Raw genomic sequence first — 18,993 nt, forward strand, 5'->3', positions numbered from 1 at the left:
GCGCAACTCAAGTCCTGCTGTAAAAGTGAGGAGGGAGGGAGGGAGGGAAAACACCCTGCCCTCCGCCCCCTCCCCAGCCACCATGCCTCCCCCCCACCCACCCACCCACCCAAAATGCCCGTAGGTTCCCCATGGAAAACTGATGCTGGTCGTCTGCAGCTCTTGCGACCCTGCCCTCCCCCCATGCTCCCCTCCCCCAAACGTGCCCCCTCCTTCTTTCGGCGGTCCCCTTCCCCCAACCCAGCCCTTCCCTCTCTGGCCCCCTTTCCCTCCCCTCCCCACGGCCGTCGTGAGTTTTGGTAAAGAGAATCACCACCCCCTCTTCCCCTCACGTCCGCCCTCTTTCTCATCATGTGAACGTATAGAGTTTTTTATTACTGCAATAAAAAAAAATGCTTTATGCCGGCTTTTCTCAAAACTCTTCCCCCCACCCTGGGTCTGGGAGGTGAGTGGTTTTCTTTTGACTTTTTGTTTGTTTTTTGTTTGTTTAACCGATCGTCCTCAGCTTAGCGACCGGAATCGAAATTTCTGCGGCTGAAGTGTTCTGACCCAGGCTTCCGAAGAGGGATGAAGCCGGACTCCTTGTCCCGATAAAAACCCCTTTTATTTTAGGTTCAAGGGAATTCCTCTCCAGCAAAGTCCCGGCAAACCGTCTTCCAAGAGATTTCACAACCACAGACCCTGATCAGGCTTGGAGAGTTGCCAGGCCGATAGCTCCCAAAGGCCACGCTGTAGCAGCAATGACTTGGCAAGGAGTCAGGCACAGATCTTCACCCTAATGAATTGAACTAATTGTCTTCTGCAAAGCCCCACTTCCCTTTCGCTCCTCTTTTATTCCCTATGGGAGGGGCCATTTACAGTGGCTTTACTCCTGAGTCGCCTCTTGTTCCTTAGCTATTCCCTTCATCTGGCAGCTCTGTGCATGAGCACACTGGGAACAGGCTCCAGCTGTTCTTCTTCCCTACTGATCTCCAACTCCGAAGGCAGCTGATAACTGTCGGATTCAGAGCCCTCGTCAGAGTCTTCCCCAGGCTCCAGGACTGGCCCAGGTTCCTCCCCAACCTTTCAAAAAAGAGGCTGGAGCGCCATTTGTCTGAAATGGTATTTATAGGATCTGCTCAAGCAGGGGTTGGATCTAGAAGAGCTCTTCCAGCTCCAGGATTCTGTGATTCTTCCTTCCCTCTTAAACTCCAGATCTTCCCTCCCTCCCTCTCCTTTTCTCCCATGCTCCTCCTCCTCTCCCTCTGTCCCCATGCTCTTCCCTCCCTCCCTCTTCTTTCCTCTCCCCATGCTCCTCCCTCCCTCCCATGCTCCCTTCCTTCCCTCCCTCCTTCCTTCCTTCCTTCCTTCCTTTCTTCTCCTGTCTCTCTTCTCTCCTTCTCCTTCCTTCCTTCCTTTCCTCCTGTCTCTCTTCTCTCCTCCTTCCTTCCTTCCTTCCTTCCTCTCTCTCTTCTCTCCTTCCTTCCTTCCCTCCTTCCTTCCTTCCTTCCTTCCTTCCTTCCTTCCTTCCTTCTCCTGTCTTTCTTCTCTCCTTCTCCTTCCTTCCTTCCTTTCCTCCTGTCTCTCTTCTCTCTCCTCCTTCCTTCCTTCCTTCCTCTCTCTCTTCTCTCCTTCCTTCCTTCCCTCCTTCCTTCCCATGCTCCTCCCTGTCCCCATGCTCCCTTCCTTCCTTCCTTCCTCCCTCCCTCCCTCTTTCCCCATGCTCCCTTCCTTCCTTCCTCCTTCCTCCCTCCCTTCCTTCCTCCTCCTGTCTCTCTTCCCTCCTTCCTTCCTTCCTTCCTTCCTCCTGTCTCTCTTCTCTCCTCCTTCCTTCCTTCCTTCCTTCTCTCTTCTCTCCTCCTCCTTCCTTCCCTCCTTCCTTCCCATGCTCCTTCCTCTCTCCCTCCCTACTATGCTCCTTCTCCCCCTCTGTCCCCATGCTCCTTTCCTCCTTCCTTCCCTCCTTCCTTCCTTCCTTCCTTCCTTCCTTCCCTCCCTCCCTCCCTCTTTCCCCATGCTCCTTTCCTTCCTTCCTTTGAAGTTGTGACCATTCAAAGTTACAAGTGCATCGGAAAAAAGTGCCCATTTTTCACAGTTCTGACTTGCAAGCACCCCCATGGTTGCGTGGTTGGCATTCAAATGTTTCTCAAGTGGTTCTCCTTTACGACGGTCGCAGGGTCCTGGGATCCCCTTTCAGCAAACGAAGTCAAAGGGGAAGCCAGAATCACTTAACGACTGGGTTACTGATTTCAGAACGGCAGCGATTCATCTAGCAAATGTGGCGAGAAAAGTCATAAAACGGGGCAAAACCTCACACATTTCTCACTTGACAACATAAAGTGTGGGCTCATTTGTGGCCCTGAGTTGAGGATCCCCCATATTTCCATTTGATTAGGGCCTCCAAAAATCAGCTCTGGAGTCAAAACTCTTTTCTTTCTTTTCCTTTCTCTCATTTATTCTCTCTCTCCCTTCTCTCCTGCCTCACCTCTCCTTTTTCCTCCCTCCCTTCTTCCCATTTCTCTGCCTTCCTTTTTTCCTTCCTTCTTCCCTTCCCTCTCCCTTCCTCTTTCTTTCCTTTCTCTCATTCGTTCTCTTTCTTCTCTCCTGTCTCACCTCTCCTTTTTCCTTCTTCCCATTTCTCTGCCTTCCTTTCCCTCTCCCCTTTTTTCTTTCCCTCTTTCTCTCTCTTTCATTTGTTCTCTTTCTCCTTTCTCTCCTTCTGCCTCACCTCTCCTTTTTCCTCCCTCCCCATTTTCCTGCCTTTCCTTCCTTCCCTCTCTCCCCTTCTTCCCTCTCCCTCCTTTCTTTCTTTCTTTCTTTCTTTCTTTCTTTCTTTCTTTCTTTCTTTCTTTCTTTCTTTCTTTCTTTCTTTCTTTCTTTCTTTCTTTCTTTCTTTCTTTCTTTCTTTCTTTCTTTCTTTCTTTCTCCCCCTCCCTCCCTCCCCTATTCTCTCTCTCTGCCTCACCTCTCCTTTTCCCTCCCTCCCCATTTTTCTGCCCTTCCTTTCCTTTCCTCTCTCCCCTTCTTCCCTCCTTTCTTTCTTCCCTCCCTCCCTCCCTCCCTCCTTTCTTTTTCTTTCTTTCTTTCTTTCTTTCTTTCTTTCTTTCTTTCTTTCTTTCTTTCTTTCTTTCTTTCTTTCTTCTTTCTCTCTCTCTCTCTCTCTCTCTCTCTCTCCCTCCCTCCCTCCCTCCCTCCCTCCCTCCCTCCCTCCCTCTGCCTCTCCTCTCTCCTTTTTCCTTCCCTCCTTCCCTCCCTCTCTCCTCTTCCAGCTCTATTATTCAATGTTCTACCTGTATTTCCATTTGTTTGGGGCCTCCTCTAAAAACCAGCTCTGGACTCGTGGCCAAATCCTGCTCTTTTTATCACCAAACTGCCCCTCTCCCTCCCTAAGCCGTCCTTCCTTCCAGCTGCTGTTCTTGCAAATTAAAATTCCCGGAAAAAGCCCGCAGCATGTTTACGGCAGCTGACCTTCCTTCTGCTAGGAGAGAGGTCAGCCATTATCTCCGGCTGTTTGGAGCTGGCTTGTCCCCAAGAGGCGTCTCTGGGAAGCCACCCCACCCCCCTACCCCGATAACGCCCAGGTGCCTAGCCTGGTGCCTTCCTGGCACCCATGTTTAATCATTTCACCAGAATAGAGCTGGAGGTCATCTAGTCCAACCCCTCGCTCAAGCAGGACACCCTATGCCAGTGGTCGCCAACCGGTGGGGCGGGGAACACTGGTGGTCCAGCAGAGAAAATTTTGGTGGTCTGCAGAGAAATGTCACCCCCCCCAAAGCACCCCTCAAACCAATTAATCCAGGCTGCTTCTGCTGCTTTTTCTGCAGAGACCCTGGGAAAATCCCCCCAAAAGTGCAGGAAACCCCCCACCCCATTTTCCTACCGATTGATCGTTCTTTATTTGGGATTGCAGGATACTGTCTCTTACACACACACACACACACACACGCCCCGAATGGAGCTGAAAAGCAGGTTAGGAATGCGGTGTGTGTGTGTGTGTGTGCAGCCCCAATGGATGGAAACCAATCAAGGAGAGAACCAACCTTGAATGGAATAACAGATTTGGAAGGGACCTTGGAGGTCTTCTAGTCTAACCCCATGCTCAAGTATGAAACCCTGTACAATTTCCAACAAATGTTTGTCCAATCTCTTCTTAAAATCTCCCCGTGTTGGAGCACCCACAACTTCTGAAAGCAAGTTGTTCTACTGGCTAATTGTTCTCATTGTCAGGAAATTCCTCCTTAGTTCCAGGTTGCTTCTCTCCCCCACCCACCCCCGAAAAGGAGCTGAAAAGCAGGTTAGGAATGTGGCTGCGTGTGAGGGACCTCTGTGTGTGTGTGTGTGTGTGTGTGTCTAAGGGAGAGAGAGAGAACACCGCCAGCCCTCCGAGGTTAGATCGGATCTCTCTCTCCCACCAAACGTCAGCAAGCCGCCGTCACTCAAAATTCATATTAGTGGTCCGCGGGATTTAAAATTATGAGTTCGGTGGTCCCTGAAGTCCAAAAGGTTGCCGACCCTTGCCCTATCCCAGTCCAGACAAGGGGCTGCCCAGTCTCTTCTTAAAAACCTCCAGGGATGGAGCACCCACAGTTTCTTGTGGCGAGCTGTTCCATTGGTTAATTGTCCTCACTGTCAGGAAATTTCTCCCCTTAATTCCAGGTTGCTTCTCTCCTAGATTAGTTTACATCCGTTGCTTCAGGGGCTTGGGAGAATAATTTGACCCCCCTCTTCTTTGGGGAAGCCCCTCAAATACTGGAAGGCTGCTATCGTGTTCCTCCTAGTCAGGTGGGATTCTACCGGTTTCGGACCGGTTTTATAGATCTGGTTGTTAATTCTGCGCAGTTTGGAGAACTGGCAAATTGTACCTGTTAGGGATATACACCCTAGCAGAACCTGCACGGCAGTCAGGCAGGCAGGCAAATATGTGAGATAAACGTTGTTGTAGCTTACACTCAGTAAAACAGATACAATGTGCTAGTTAAATAGTTTATTCCAGTAAGATTTATAGCATAGTCAAACAGTCCATATATCATACACTTGTTCAGTCCGTCCGGGGATTATTCATTAGCAAAATCCAGTGTCGAAAAAGAGGTAATTAAACTTACAAATATCAGTCCACTAAAATATCTCTTCGCAGTAGAGATATGAAGAAGTCAAACCTCTTTTCTTCCTTCAGCAACAGCAAAGAACACGCAGTTAACAATCCATCATCGTCAGCAAGCAATTCAGTAAGCCAGCAATCAATCAAGTTCTCTTGCTCCCTCTTACGGCGATTTACAGCCGCACCCAAAATTACATGCTTTGGAGTTAAAGTGACACACAGATATAAACTCACAATCATAGTTTATATATATTATTTTACCCAAACTACGTTAGGTAACCTATGTTATTCCTAACAGTACCCCTGGCTGGCTCCACCCCTCTCCGCCCTCCCCATCCAGTCAGTCCTTATTGCGCATGTACAACATCGCGCACGTGCCCGACATCGCTGACTGGGTTCTTCCCTGGCCAGTCACTCCGTAAGGTTGTCTTCCCCCATCCTGACGATCGGCTGTTCCTAGGATCAGCTGTTCCAGGATTCGTCTCACTGCTTTGCCCAGGGGGCTTCCCTGAGGTCTAGGAGGACAAAAAATGGAGGGGGGGCGCAGCTCCCACCCACCCTAACCCTGGGCTCCATTTTTTTCCCCTTCCTGGGAGCAAGATGCCCCCCTCAGAAGGCTCCCCTGAGGCCCAGAAGGCCCCCCACGCCCATCCAGTCACCTGGCCACGCCCGCAGAAGCGGTGGTTTTTTTTTTAAATGAATTATTTAAAAATGAATTATAAAAAAAATATTATTAAAAAAACGAATTCTCTTCCTGACACCAGGATTGACATCTTGGAAGCAAAGCTAACAAATACAAATATTGCAAATAGGTGTAACTTCCCCTTGGAATAAGGTTGGATTCTGCCAACGGGGCTTACTCTGGTTAAATGCTGCGGGTGATCCAGGCACCGTGGAAGGATGTGGCCACATGGGTGGCCAGGAAGGCGTGGCGATGAACATTTCTCACCCCGGCGACGGTTGCAGCGTTTCCCCAGGGTCAAGTGATTAAAATCCAGAGGCTTGGCCACTGGCGTGTACTTAACGACGGTGGTAGTGCGTCCCAGGACCACGTCATCCCATTTTGTGACCCCCTGACAAGCAAATGACAACTGTTGTTACTCAACGACTGCAGGGATAGACTTTAACAGCGGTGGCAAGGAAGGTCGTAAAACGGGGCAAAACTCACAACCCCTGTTTCGCTTAGGGACGGATGGAAACTTTGGGCTCGGTTGTGGTTGCAATTTGAGGATTACCTGCAGTATTCCCATGGTATTGCAATAATATTCCTGTTACATGTACCGTATTTGCCGGCGTATAAGACGACTGGGCGTATAAGACGACCCCCCAACATTTCCACTCAAAATATAGAGTTTGTTATATACTCGCCGTATAAGACTACCCCCTCTTCCACACACCTTCCACTTTTGCACTTTTTTTTTTTGACGCACTTTTCTGCTTTGGACAATTTTGAAATGAGCTAATCCAATTTTGAACCAAGAATATGCAAATAGCTATGGAGTTTAGAAATGAGTTTTAAAAATATTTTTCATTGCTTACCATTAAGCGTAAAATATGTTGTAAATAAAATGAGAACACAGGAAACGTTCTCTTCTCAATACAGCTGATCTCTCTCTCTCTCTCTCTCTCTCTCTCTCTCTCTCTCACACACACACACACACACACACACACACACCAAAAACCCGGACACTGAAAAGGCTGCCAAGGAACAGTATATTCAATGCCTTCTCTTTAATCAAGAAACAAGGAATTCCTTAGAATCTTTTTTTTTCCCCAAGTGACCCTCTTTAAAAAAAAAAAAATATGGAGGTAACACTTTCATTCAAAAAGTCTTCCAGTATCTGGAGTCGCTCAGACATATTGAAGTGAGGCAGGAGAGTAAGTGAAATTTGAAATGATCCAGCTACCGTTTTCTTCCCCTCCCGCCCGAAGGCCATTATCTCCACGTCAAAACGAACGAGGGGAGGCAAAGAAGCCAAACACGCTAAAAAGGATCTCTTTATTTTCCTACACAAGGTCACACCTACTTTTCCGCATTCAAAGGACAACCTCTCCTCACCACCACCACACACACACACACACACACCAATACCCGCAAACAATGTTCTGGGCATTAATCACCATTGCTACATTAACCTGGTAAATTTATACCCTGCCTCCCCCAGTGTTGCTTTGACGGCAGGATTTCACACAGCGGGGCGCTCGCTCGCTCTCTTCTCCGCTCTCCCACCGTTCGCACATGTTGGAAGCACCGTAAAACCTGATAACCCACCCGGGGGCTCCCCCATCCTTAACCTACAGCCGCCCGCATGCAAAACCTGCGTGCAAAAAGAAAAAAAGAAAAAGTACGCCGCACGTGAGGATCTTCGAATCCTCTCCTCCCCACACCGCTAAGGAAGGAAGAGGGGGAAAGGTTGCGCAGCGCGTGGCGAGTGACACCCGCCACACACACACACACACACACACACACACACACACACACACCGCTCCCCCCCCAGCCTCCCTCCCGGCTGCAACTCAAGCTCGAAGTGGGAGTCGGAGTCCTCCCGGCGTATAAGACGACCCCCCCACTTGGAGGCATGTTTTTCAGGGCAAAAAAGTCGTCTTATACGCCGGCAAATACGGTAATTTTTTTTGCTCCAAAAGATACATTAGGTCTTATTTTCCAGTTAGTTTTAATAATTTTCTACGTTCCCCATCGTTTCCTTTTGCTAATCTAAAAGCATTGGCCATGATGTATATAATACAGGTTGTATTATATATGTCATTATTGAAATAATGACAGCACTGAAAAAAGGGACTTATAATTGATCCTCGTAGCTATGGCCGTCGCAGCTTCCCCACAGTCATGTGAACAAAAAAAATTCGGTCGCGTGTATTCATGATGATTGCAACATCCTGAGGACCCTATTTGTGACATTCCTAGCCGGGTTTTCTGACAAGCAAAGCCAATGGGGGAATCCCGTTTCACGTAACGATTGCATGATTCACTCAACGACTGCTTTGATCTGCTTAGCAATTGTAGCAAAAAAGAAAGAAAAAAATTGGCTGCGACTCAGTTAACAGCCGGCCTTGGGAGATAGGATGAAGAGACGCTGTCTAGATAAGAGGTCAGATAAGAGACGGCATAACCCTGAGCTGAATAACAGACGAGGGAAAAACCCTCCGTAATTTCTCAAAACTGTAAAAGAGACGGTGGGACATTTAGGCAGACTTGCAAAATTAACAGAATAACAACATTGGAAGGGACCTTGGAGGTCTTCCAGTCCAGCCCCCGGCTCAGGCAGGAAACCCTTTCATTTCAGACAAGTGGCTGTCCCAGTCTCTTCTTCAAAGCTTCCAGTGATGAAGAACCACAACTTCTGGTGGCAAGCAGTTCCACTGGTTAATTCTTCTCACTGTCAGGAAATTTCTCCTTATATTGAGAGGAGATAAATAAAATAAAATAAAATTGAGAAAATTTAAAGGAGAGGAGAAGTCATATAGAAAATTGAAAATGTTAATAAGATATGAAATGGTATGTAAAATGAATATGAATTTGAATTTGTGTCTGTACCAAGAGTTTTAACCCAGGACTAAGCAACTTTCAGAAAAGAGATTTTTTACGCTTTTATATTTTGTGTTTATGTGTATTTATGTATTGTTTGTCTTGAAAATAAAACTTTTTTTTTTTTTTTAAAGGAAATTTCTCCTTAGTTCCAGGTTGTTTCGCTCCTTGATGAGTTTCCATCTGTTGCTTCTTGTCCTACCCTCAGGTGCTTTGGATAATAGGTTGACCCCCTCTTCTTTGGGGCAGCCCCCCCCCAAATATTGGAATACTGCTACCGTGTTTCTCCAACAATACGGCCTCCACCAATAGGAAGACCCAGCATGTTTTCTAGGCATAAAATCAAATTAAGCCCCTCCCCCCAAATTTAGGCCTAGTTTAAAACATGCAAAATGGGGGGAAGGGTGTGGGGACTTTCCGTTAGGAGCGCCCCGCGGGCAGCAAATCCTCGCCACCAGCCGCTCCTAACGGGTGATTATGGCGAAGCGCAGAGAGCTCCCTACTCCCACCAAACACCTTTGTTGCAGACCCAAGACCTTTGGCACCTGCCGCTATTGCTTTCCTTTCTGCCCATTCCTCCACCACGTTTGGAGCTGCCGCTTCCATGTTTGGAGCTGCCGCCGCCGTTTGGAGCTGCCGCCACCATTTGGAGTGCCGCTGCCATGTTTGGAGCTGCCGCTTCCGTGTTTGGAGCTGCCGCCGCCGTTTGGAGCTGCCGCCACCATTTGGAGTGCCGCTGCCATGTTTGGAGCTGCCGCTTCCGTGTTTGGAGCTGCCGCCGCCGTTTGGAGCTGCCGCCACCAATTGGAGTGCCGCCGCCATGTTTGGAGCTGCCGCTTCCGTGTTTGGAGCTGCCGCCACCGTTTGGAGTGCCGCCGCCATTTGGAGTGCCGCCGTCATGTTTGGAGCTGCCGCTTCCGTGTTTGGAGCTGCCGCCGTGTTTGGAGTGGCGGTGCTCCAAATGGCGGTGGTGCTCCAAACAGCGGCAGTGCTCTAAATGCAGAAGCGGCAGCTCCAAACGTGGCGGTGGTGCTCCAAATGGCGGCGGCAGCTCCAAACACGGAAGAGGCAGCTCCAAACATGGCGGCGGAATGGACAGAAGGGAAAGCAACAGCGGCGGGTGCCAAAGGTCTTGGGTCTGCAGCAAAGGTGTTTGGTGGGAGTAGGGAGCTCTCTGCGCTTCACCATGATCACCCGTTTGGAGAGGCTGGTGGCGAGGCTGCCCACGGGCGCTCTAGATGAGGATGAAAGGGGGGAATTAAGTCACCCCCGAAAAGACAGCCTAGCCGTTTTTTCGGGGCTCAAAAAATAATAATAATAAGGCCCGGCCTTATTTTATGAGAAACACGGTATCATGTCACCCCTAGTCCTTCTCTTCATTAACGAAGGTAAAGATTCTTCCCCTCACATATCCATGCTAGTCATTTCCGGCTCTAGGGGGCGCTGCTCATCTTCGTTACAAAGCCAAAGAAGAGCCAGCGCTGTCCGAAGACGTCTCCGTGGTCAGGCGGCCGGCAGGACTGAACACCTTCCGAAGGCACACAGAGGGCTGTTCCCTTCCCACCAAAGGTGGTCCTTATTTTTCCACTTGCAATTTTACGTGCTTTCGAACTGCTCGGTTGGCAGTATCTGAGACCAGTAACGGGAGCTCACTCCATGACGCGGCGCTGGGGATTCGAACCGCCGAACTGCCGACTTTTTTGGATCAACCAGCTCGGCGTCTTATAAACACAGATCATGATTTAACAGGCTGGCATGAAGATCCAGAAGGGCCACTACTTCAAGGCGTGGGAGGGTTGCATCAGCGAAGGAAAACTTAACCGGAAATTACTTTGAATACCAGCTGGTGATGTGGAGGCTCTGGAATCTAAGCCTGCCACCCGAATCCCGAAGCCAGCAATCGTGATTTGGGCAACGGGCTCTTGGTGCCAGGCTATGGGGCTGCGCCCACAGGAAGGTTGGCAAGGCAGGTAGGAAGCCCCGTTGGGCTGGATTTGCAAAATCAGAATCAGAATTGAGCTGGAAGGGACTTTAGAGGTCTTCTAGTCCAGCCCCCTCCTCAAGCAGGAGACCCTAAACCCTTTTAGATAAATGGCGGTCCAGTCTCTCCTTCAAAACCTCCAGGCACCCACAACTTCTGGTGGCAAGCAGTTCCACTGGCTAATTGCCCTCACTGCAAGGAAGTTTCTCCTTCATTCCAGGTTGCTTCTACTCCTTGATGAGTTTCCATCCATTGTTTCCTGGTTTGCTTTCAGGGGATTTGGGGAATAAGTTGACCCCCCTCTTCTTTGGGGCAGCCCCTCAAATCCTTGAATACCGCCAGACCCCTGCAACAGAAACAACTGGCGAGAGGCACCAAACATACAATCTCAAAATCTGGGGTAGGGGAAGGTTTGGATTTTCTTGAGGTACAGCTTCTTTGCAAGCCTTTGGATTTATAGCTGGAATTTTGCTGTTAGCTATTGGGTATATTACACAGAGGCCCTGCAGAAATCTGGGTGCATCTGTGTAGAACAGGATTTCTCAACCTTGGTGACTTGAAGATGAGTGGGCTTCAATTCCCAGAATTCCCCAGCCAGCCATGATACCTGGGGAATTCTGGGAGTTGAACTCCACCCATCTTAAAGTAGCCAAGTTTGAAGGAAAAAAAAAGGGGGTTTAGAGCAAAACTCTTCGTTTGCTCCAAAGTCACCTGGGAAGGAATGCTGTTTGGCACCTACCTATCATCTTCATCACCCAGCAGATCGGAAACCACGCAGGTGAGGGAGGACCAAACCCCGGCCAGCTTCTTTCCCTGACGTCAGCCAAGTAGCCTCACCTGGTTCTTTCGCCACCTAGCTCAGTTTCGCTCCCAGTCAGCTGATTCTTCCTTCTCTCCCAGCCTCTCTCGTCACCTGGCAGGAAGGCTGGGAGGACTACAGTAGCCAGGAACCGCATTCTCACCTGAGGAGTCTGACAGGTAAGGAACCTGCTTAACATCAGTGGGATCCAGCTCTTTGGGGAGGTTTTTCCCTTCTGTCTGCTCCTTCAAACTTCTTCCTCCAACGGGATTTGTAAGTGCAATGTACCTGTGCAGGTAAATGGTATGGAAAGTGGAAGGTATTTAATGTTGGAGGAACCAAATGAATTATTAGTATTGTATTTTGGTGCTATGTTATCAGTATAGCTTTTGTCTTTTTAATATTGTAAACTGGGTAAGATGGTGACCAATAGTGGATAGATGGGTAGATAGATCGATGGATAGAGAGATGGATGGATAGATAGACACTGATAGATAGACGGATGGATAGGTAGATGGATGGATAGACAGAAAGATGGATAGACAGATGGATGGATACACAGATGGATACACAGATAGATGGATGGATACACAGATGGATAGATAGATACCAATGGATAGACAGTTGGATAGACGAATGGATGGATGGATAGACAGATGGATAAATAAATAGATAGATACTGATAGATAGACGGATGGATGTTTTTATATATAGATATGTTTATTTTATTTATTTATTTATCTGATTGGTCAATCGCTTACAAGATAATAGGTATAAGTATATACATAGTTATGAATACATGAAATGGGTACATATAAGAAAAAAATAAAAGAAACAATAGGACAGGGACGGCAGGCACAACTGGTGCGCTTATGCACACCCCCTACAGACCTCTTAGGAAAGGGGTGAGGTCAATAGTAGTCCGTCTAAGGTTAAAGTTTTTGGGGTTTGGGGAAAAAACCACAGAGTCAGGTAGAGTATTCCAGACATTGACCCCTCGGTTGCTGAAGTCGTATTTCTTGCAATCGAGTTTGGTGATGCAAGTGCTCCACCTCTTGGCCACCAGAGCTGGCTCGTTGATCTAAAATCCATAGTTTTTGCAGTTTCGTTTAAAAATTCCAGCTTATTTTTTCCCAGTCATGCAATATGGAAACTAGAGAGAGAGATTCAGTTTTATTTTCCAGCCTCTTTAAGTGACTAATATTTTCCTTTGAGCAAGAAATAATGGGTGGAAACTCGTCAAGGAGAGAAGCAACCTGGAATTGAGGAGAAACTTCTTAACAGTGAGGACAATTTACATGTGGAACTGCTTGCCACCAGAAGTTATGGGTGCTCCATCCCTGGAGGCTTTTAAGAAAAAATTAGACAAACATTTGTCTGGAATTGTCATGCCCCTGTTGGAATCTGATTCCGAGGGGGAGGTCGAGCACCTGACAGGGAGTGGGAGTGTGGCTCTGGTGGCTGTGGAGGAAACTGGGGAAGGGCACAGGCTGGCTGGGCATTCAGAGGAAGAACCAGGGCCACCCCCCTCTGCATCCTAGGGCATGCAGGGAGGAACGGAGAAGGGAGCAATGTGGCTTATGGGGGAAGAAAAGGCCCTGATTCCCTTCATTAGTTGCAGCTGGGAAAACAAGATTTTAAAAGGGCGTTTGCACACAGCAAGGTTGCTGGAAGCAAAGTGTGCATTATTTTTGTTTGTCACGTCTTATCTGGATTCTGGCATCCTCCCAACTGTGTGTGTTTTGGAGTCTGCAATTCCTCATCCTGCCCCCTCTCATTAATTGCTGCAGCTTTGTGGTTTGTGTTGGTTTTTACTTATAATGTATATGTACTTTGGGTTCAGACTGAATTTCTTCCCTTTAAAAACTGTTCTTGGGAGAGTTTTTTCTCCAGCCGATGATAACTGGACATTGGAGGCCAGGCTGGAGGAATTAAAGGGACTTTACCTGCTTTTGTGACTTTGTTGCTTTTGTGTCACATCCCTTTGGGACATCACAGGAATGGTATAGGGTCTCCTGCTTGAACAGGATTAGACTAGAAAGTCCAGAAATATTTTGCAAGAATAGTTCTCCACTCCTCTACTCGTTGCAGAATACCTGATGCCACCAGACTCGAAATTCTAGACCTAGAAAAGCTAGAACTAGGCCGCCTCCGGTCCGATCTAAGTGTAGTATATAAAATCATACATTGCAATGTCCTACCTGTCAATGAATACTTCAGCTTCAACCATAACAACACAAGAGCACACAATAGATACAAACTCAAAGTAAACCGCACCAAACTTGATTGCAGGAAATACGACTTCAGCAACAGAGGGGTCAATGTCTGGAATACTCTACCTGACTCTGTGGTTTCTTCCCCAAACCCCCAAAACTTTAACCTTAGACTGTCTACTGTTGACCTCACCCCTTTCCTAAGAGGTCTGTAGGGGGTGTGCGTAAGTGCACCAACGTGCCTACCGTCCCTGTCCTATTGCTTCTTTTTATTTTTCTTAGATGTATCCATTTCATATATTCATAACTATGTTTATTCTTACACCTATTATCTTGTAAAGTGATTGACAAATCAAATCAAATAAATAAAATAACTAGAAGACCTCCAAGGCCCCTTCCAGCTCTTTTCTGATTCTGATTCTTCCTTCTGGTTTTGTAAACCTGGGAATTGGGATTCCCTGGGGAATTTCAACACTCAAAACCCAACAAGAATTCTTTCTCCAAAGCACCTGAAGGTAGGACAAGAAGCAACGGATGATGATGGAAAGTTACCCAAGAGAGACCCAACCTAGAATTAAGGAGATAGACAATCTCCTGGCAATTAGAACAGATTAACCAGTGGAACAACTTGCCTCCAGAGGTTGCGGCTGCTTCATCACTAGAGGCTTTCAAGGAGAGATTGGGAGCCCATTTGAAATGGCACATGGTCTCCCACGTGGGCAGGGGGGTTGGGCTAGAAGACCTCCAGGATCCCTTCCAACTCTGTTATTCTGTGTTCAGGCAACCAAGTGACCAGATTCATATCTCCGTCTCTTGAGACCTACGATCGGATTAATCAAGCGCATTTAGTTAGAATCACCAAGTCACTTGAGACTTTCAAGAAGAGATTGGATTGCCATTTGTCAGAAATGGTGTAGGGTCTCCCGCTTGGGCGGAGGGTTGGACTAGAGGACCTAGAAGGTCCCTTCCGACTCCGATTATCTGTTATCTGTTAAATCTTCAGTGAGATTAAATGAAAGCGAGTGCAGCGGTCCTTGACTTGCGACCACAACTGTCATGCCCCTGGTGGAGACTGACTCCGAGGGAGAGGAGGAACAGCCGACAGGGAGTGGGAGTGTGGCTCCAGAGGTGGTGGAGGAGGCTGGGGAAGGGCAGAGGCCGGCTGAGCAGTCAGAGGAGGACCCAGGCCCATCCCCTCTCCATCCTAAGGACACGCAGGGAGGAACTGAGAAGGAAACAACTTGGCTTACGAGAGAGGAAGCGGCCATGATCCTCCTCGTGGCTTGCAAGTGGGAGATCTGCATAAAAGGTTGGACCTGCGTGCCAACAGACGCCGGAGACAAATTAGGGTTTTATTCCTAAAGAAGGTTTATCTTGGTTGGCATTCTTCCAGCCTGCTGTCCCTGGTTATCTTCGTGAAGTTGGCAATTATCTGTCCTGGACTGTCATGGAACTTTATTCAATGCGGTTTGTTTTTGGTTTTTGCTTCGTTATCGGCTCTTTGAATTTGAACTGTGTTTCTTTCCTTGGAAATGTTATTTTGAAAATAGTTTACTCCTCCACTGCGAACAATGAAACAGTAAAGCCAAGTCGAAGGCACTAAAGGACTTTTAGTTACATTTTGATTTTTGTTATATTTCTGAGATACTCTGGGGTCATCACCACAACTGAGCCCCAAATTTTCGTTGCAAAGCAAAACAGTTAAGGGGTGTTTGGTCCCATTTTCATGGCGTTTCTTGCCGCAGTTGTTAAATAAATCTGGTTTTCCCCATTCGCTTTGTTTGTCAGAAGGTCGCTAAAAGGGGCGGGGGTAGGATTTAAACTTTTTAACAACCGGTTCTGTGGGCATGGCTAGGTGGGCATGGCCATGTGACTGGGTGGACATAGCTTTTTTGCAGGCCCCCGCCATGTTTTTTGCTTCCTGGGCCTCAGGGAAGCCTCCTGGGGGTGCGTTTGTGCTCCCAGAAGGGAGAAGATGGAGATGTTGCAACGGTCGTAAGTGTGAACAGTGATTCCCTGGTGTCCACGACGGCGAAAAACGGAGCCGGGAGTGGCACGCAAGGAAGCCTCTTGTTGAAGCAGTAAGACAGCAAGGGGGATTCGGCACAGCTGATCATTGGAACAGCTGATCATTGGAACAGCTGATCATTGGAACAGCTGATCATTGGAACAGCTGATCATTGGAACAGCTGATCATCGGGAAGGGAAAAAAAGGAGTGACTGGACAGGGGAGAATATGCAGTCAGCGATGTCACTCATGCACGATAAGGACTGACTGGGCGGGGAGGGGCGTGGCCAGCCCGGGGCATGATTTGCCGGTTCTCCAAACTGTGCAGAATCATAACAACCGGTTCTATAGAACCAGTCCGAACCGGTAGATTCCCACCCCTGTAAAGGGGACTTTGCAACCCCAGGACACTGCAACCGTTATGAATATGAACCGGTTGGCTGAGCATCTGAATTTTCACGTGACCTTGGAGATGTTGCAACGGTCGTAAGTGTGAACAGTGATTCCCAAGCCCCCTTTTTTCAGCCCCGTTGTAACTTGGATCGGTTCCCTGAACTAACGGTCGTTCAAGCGTTGCCTGTAATTTGCAAGAGGCAGAAATCTTAGCCAGAAAGGATAGTTATTTTAAAAAGAGCAAAATTAGAATTTGTAGATAAAAAAAAAAATAACGGGCGGCATTTAAAAATGTTGGCTGGGGAATGTTTAACTTGTTTATTGCCAATCGGATTTAATCAAACCTCGTTAATTTGGTCGTTTTTAATTAAAGGGTTGTCCTACAAGCCAACAGTTGTAGCTGAACACCAAGGACATCTTCTCTGGAAAGAAGCTGGATGATTTAGGACCATTCAGCTTGACTGTGTCCCCTGCGCCTTTCCAGTTGGCTCTCTTTAGAGACTCCACTATGTCAACCTTGTACCCATCGCTGGAAGATATGGAGGTTTATCACATGTTGACGGTGCGAACTGCTTTCTTCTCATCTCTGCGGAAGCCACCGCTTGGAGTAGGGCAATGGAAGGGACAAAATGATAGACGGATTCCATTTTGGGTCTTAAGAGGTGCCAACCACAGGTAGTCCTTGACTTATGACCACAATTGGAATCAGAATTTCTGTTTCGAAGCAAGGTGGTTGTTAAGTCAGTCACACCCAATTTTTTTCTTTTGCCACAGTTATTGAGCGAATCCCTGCCATTAAATGAACCAGGTGGTCATTAAGTGGAAATCTGGCTTTTTGCAGTGATTTGGCTTGTCGGAAGTCGGCTGGGACGGTCACAAGTGGGGATCGCATGATTGGAGGTCACTGCAACTGCTGTGAGTGTACGGCGGTTTCTAAGCCCTCGAATTTTGATCACGTGACCGTGGGAATGCAGCAATGGTCATAAGTGTGAGGATCGGTCATAAGTCACTTTTTCCAGTGCCGTTGCAACTTGGAATGGTGACTAAAGGAAATGCTTGTTCATCAAGGATTACTTGTATTACTCAACTAGAGCAAAAATATTTAATTAAATTATAATTAATGTTCTAACCGCTTTCAACAGACGGAAGTAGTTCTGGACTTACAACAGTTCATTTAGTGACTGTTCAAAATTACGATGCTGGAAAAAAGTGACTTAGGACCGTTTTTCACACTTACGAACATTGCAGCATCCTCAGGGTCACGTGATAAAAACAAATTCAGACCTTTGGCAACCGACTCATACTTACGATGGTCACAATATCCCGGTTTCGTGTGATCCTTTTTTTTGCAACGTTCAAATGAGCAAAGTCAACGGGGGAAGCCAGATTTCACAGAACGGCTGCGTGATTAACTCAACAATTGCAGCGATTCCCTTAACGACTGTGGCAAGGTCATAAAACGGGGGTTGGGGGTTGGAACTCACTTAGCCACAAAAATTGGTGGCTTAAATTGCGGTCGTAAGTGGAGGAATACCTCTAGCAAAAAAGAACGAATGGTGCTTCCACATTCAGCAAAAAGAGCTGAAAAATCGGAGTTTCAAAAAAGAGGTTGAAAGGCCAGCCCCTTCCCTTTGAATATCTTTCTCCATCTGATCCATCAATCCTTCCTCCGCCTTAGGACTCCAAATCAGGGACTTCATTTCCATAATTCCCAAGCTCTAAGGAACTCCTGGGGCTGAGGACGATGGGAGTTTCAATCCAAAAGCAGGGATGGGATTCAGCCGGTTCAGACCGGTTTGAGCAATCCGGTTGTTAAATTTACATCTGGTTCAACGAACTGGGAGTTGAACTGACTAACTAGCACCTCTCACCCCTCCCCTCCCCTTCCAGGAGTCTCCTGTTTTGGATGCAGGTAAGGGCAGGGCGCGCACGGGGGCTCTGGGTGGGAAAAAACAGGCCGATCCAGAAGTTCCAGAAGTCCAGAAATGGGCCTGTTTCTCGCTTCCGGAAAGCCTCCGGAGCCCGGGGAGGCTGTTTTTGCTTTCCCAGAGGCCTGAGGGAAGCCTCCGGACTCTGGGGAAGGTGAAGAATGGCCCTCCTGGTAGGCCATGCCCACCAAGCAACCAGGCGGCGAACTGGTTGCTGAGACTTTTGAATCCCACCCCTGGTCCAAAGTATTTGTAGAGGCTCCTGTAGGTTTCCTAGGTGGAAAACCCAGGTGAAAGAGGGCCTTATCCTACCAATCCACTGGGAGTGGGAAGTCTTCCCACCTTGGCCAAGAAGAATGCAATGAAATAATTCTAGTTACCTTTCTTGTTCTCCAACTTCCATCGTCCGATGTGCTCTCGATGGGCTAGATTTCAACACCGGGAACCGGATGGTTGAGATCTTGCTATCAAGTTGGACAGTCTTTCCTAACATTTAATCAAAGGAACAGCTTCCCTCCACAAGTTGTGGGTGCTCCATCAAGGGAGATTTTCAAGAAGATAACCAGTTGTCCGGAATGTGGGTTGAGCAGTGGGTTGGACTAGAAGACCTTTGAGGTGCCTTCCAGTCCTACGATTCTACCCATCTTAAGGCATGCTGGCTGGGGAAATTCTGGGAGGTGAAGCCAGAGGGAGATCCAACCTGGGATTATGGAGAAACTTCATAACCGTGAGAACAATTAGAATAGAATAACAGAGTTGGAAGGGAGCTCGGAGGTCCTCTAGTCCAACCCCCCTGCTTAGGCAGGAAATCCTATACCAGGGGTCCCCAAGCTTGGCAACTTTAAGACTTGTGGACTTCTCGATAATAGAATATTTAGAAAGTTAGATAGCAAGGAATACTTTTATTTTTTCTTTTGCCTATGTTATTTGACATTATATCTATAAAGTGTTTTTAGGATAGATTTGGTATGATTATATGATTTGTTATAGAATAAACTGTTTAAAGTATTGTTCTCTCATAAAGCATGAATGATTAAAAGTATAGTC

General features: G+C 47.6%; 1 protein-coding gene across 1 annotated transcript in view; it reads left to right on the top strand.

Annotated features, from left to right (window-relative positions):
* Nucleotides 1-11,502: 11,502 nt before the first annotated feature.
* Nucleotides 11,503-18,993, top strand: part of SDCBP2 (syndecan binding protein 2) — a 29,260-nt gene continuing 21,769 nt past the window's right edge. The window contains exons 1-2 of the mRNA XM_087962380.1: nucleotides 11,503-11,583; nucleotides 16,392-16,580. Coding sequence (XP_087818506.1) covers nucleotides 16,527-16,580 — 54 coding nt within the window. The 5' untranslated portion in view covers nucleotides 11,503-11,583; nucleotides 16,392-16,526. The remainder of the gene's footprint in view (nucleotides 11,584-16,391; nucleotides 16,581-18,993) is intronic.

The sequence above is a fragment of the Notechis scutatus genome, chromosome 3 (assembly GCF_049901735.1).
Source record: "Notechis scutatus isolate UNSWTSFEM ecotype Mainland chromosome 3, rNotScu1.2, whole genome shotgun sequence".
Taxonomy (NCBI): domain Eukaryota; kingdom Metazoa; phylum Chordata; class Lepidosauria; order Squamata; family Elapidae; genus Notechis; species Notechis scutatus.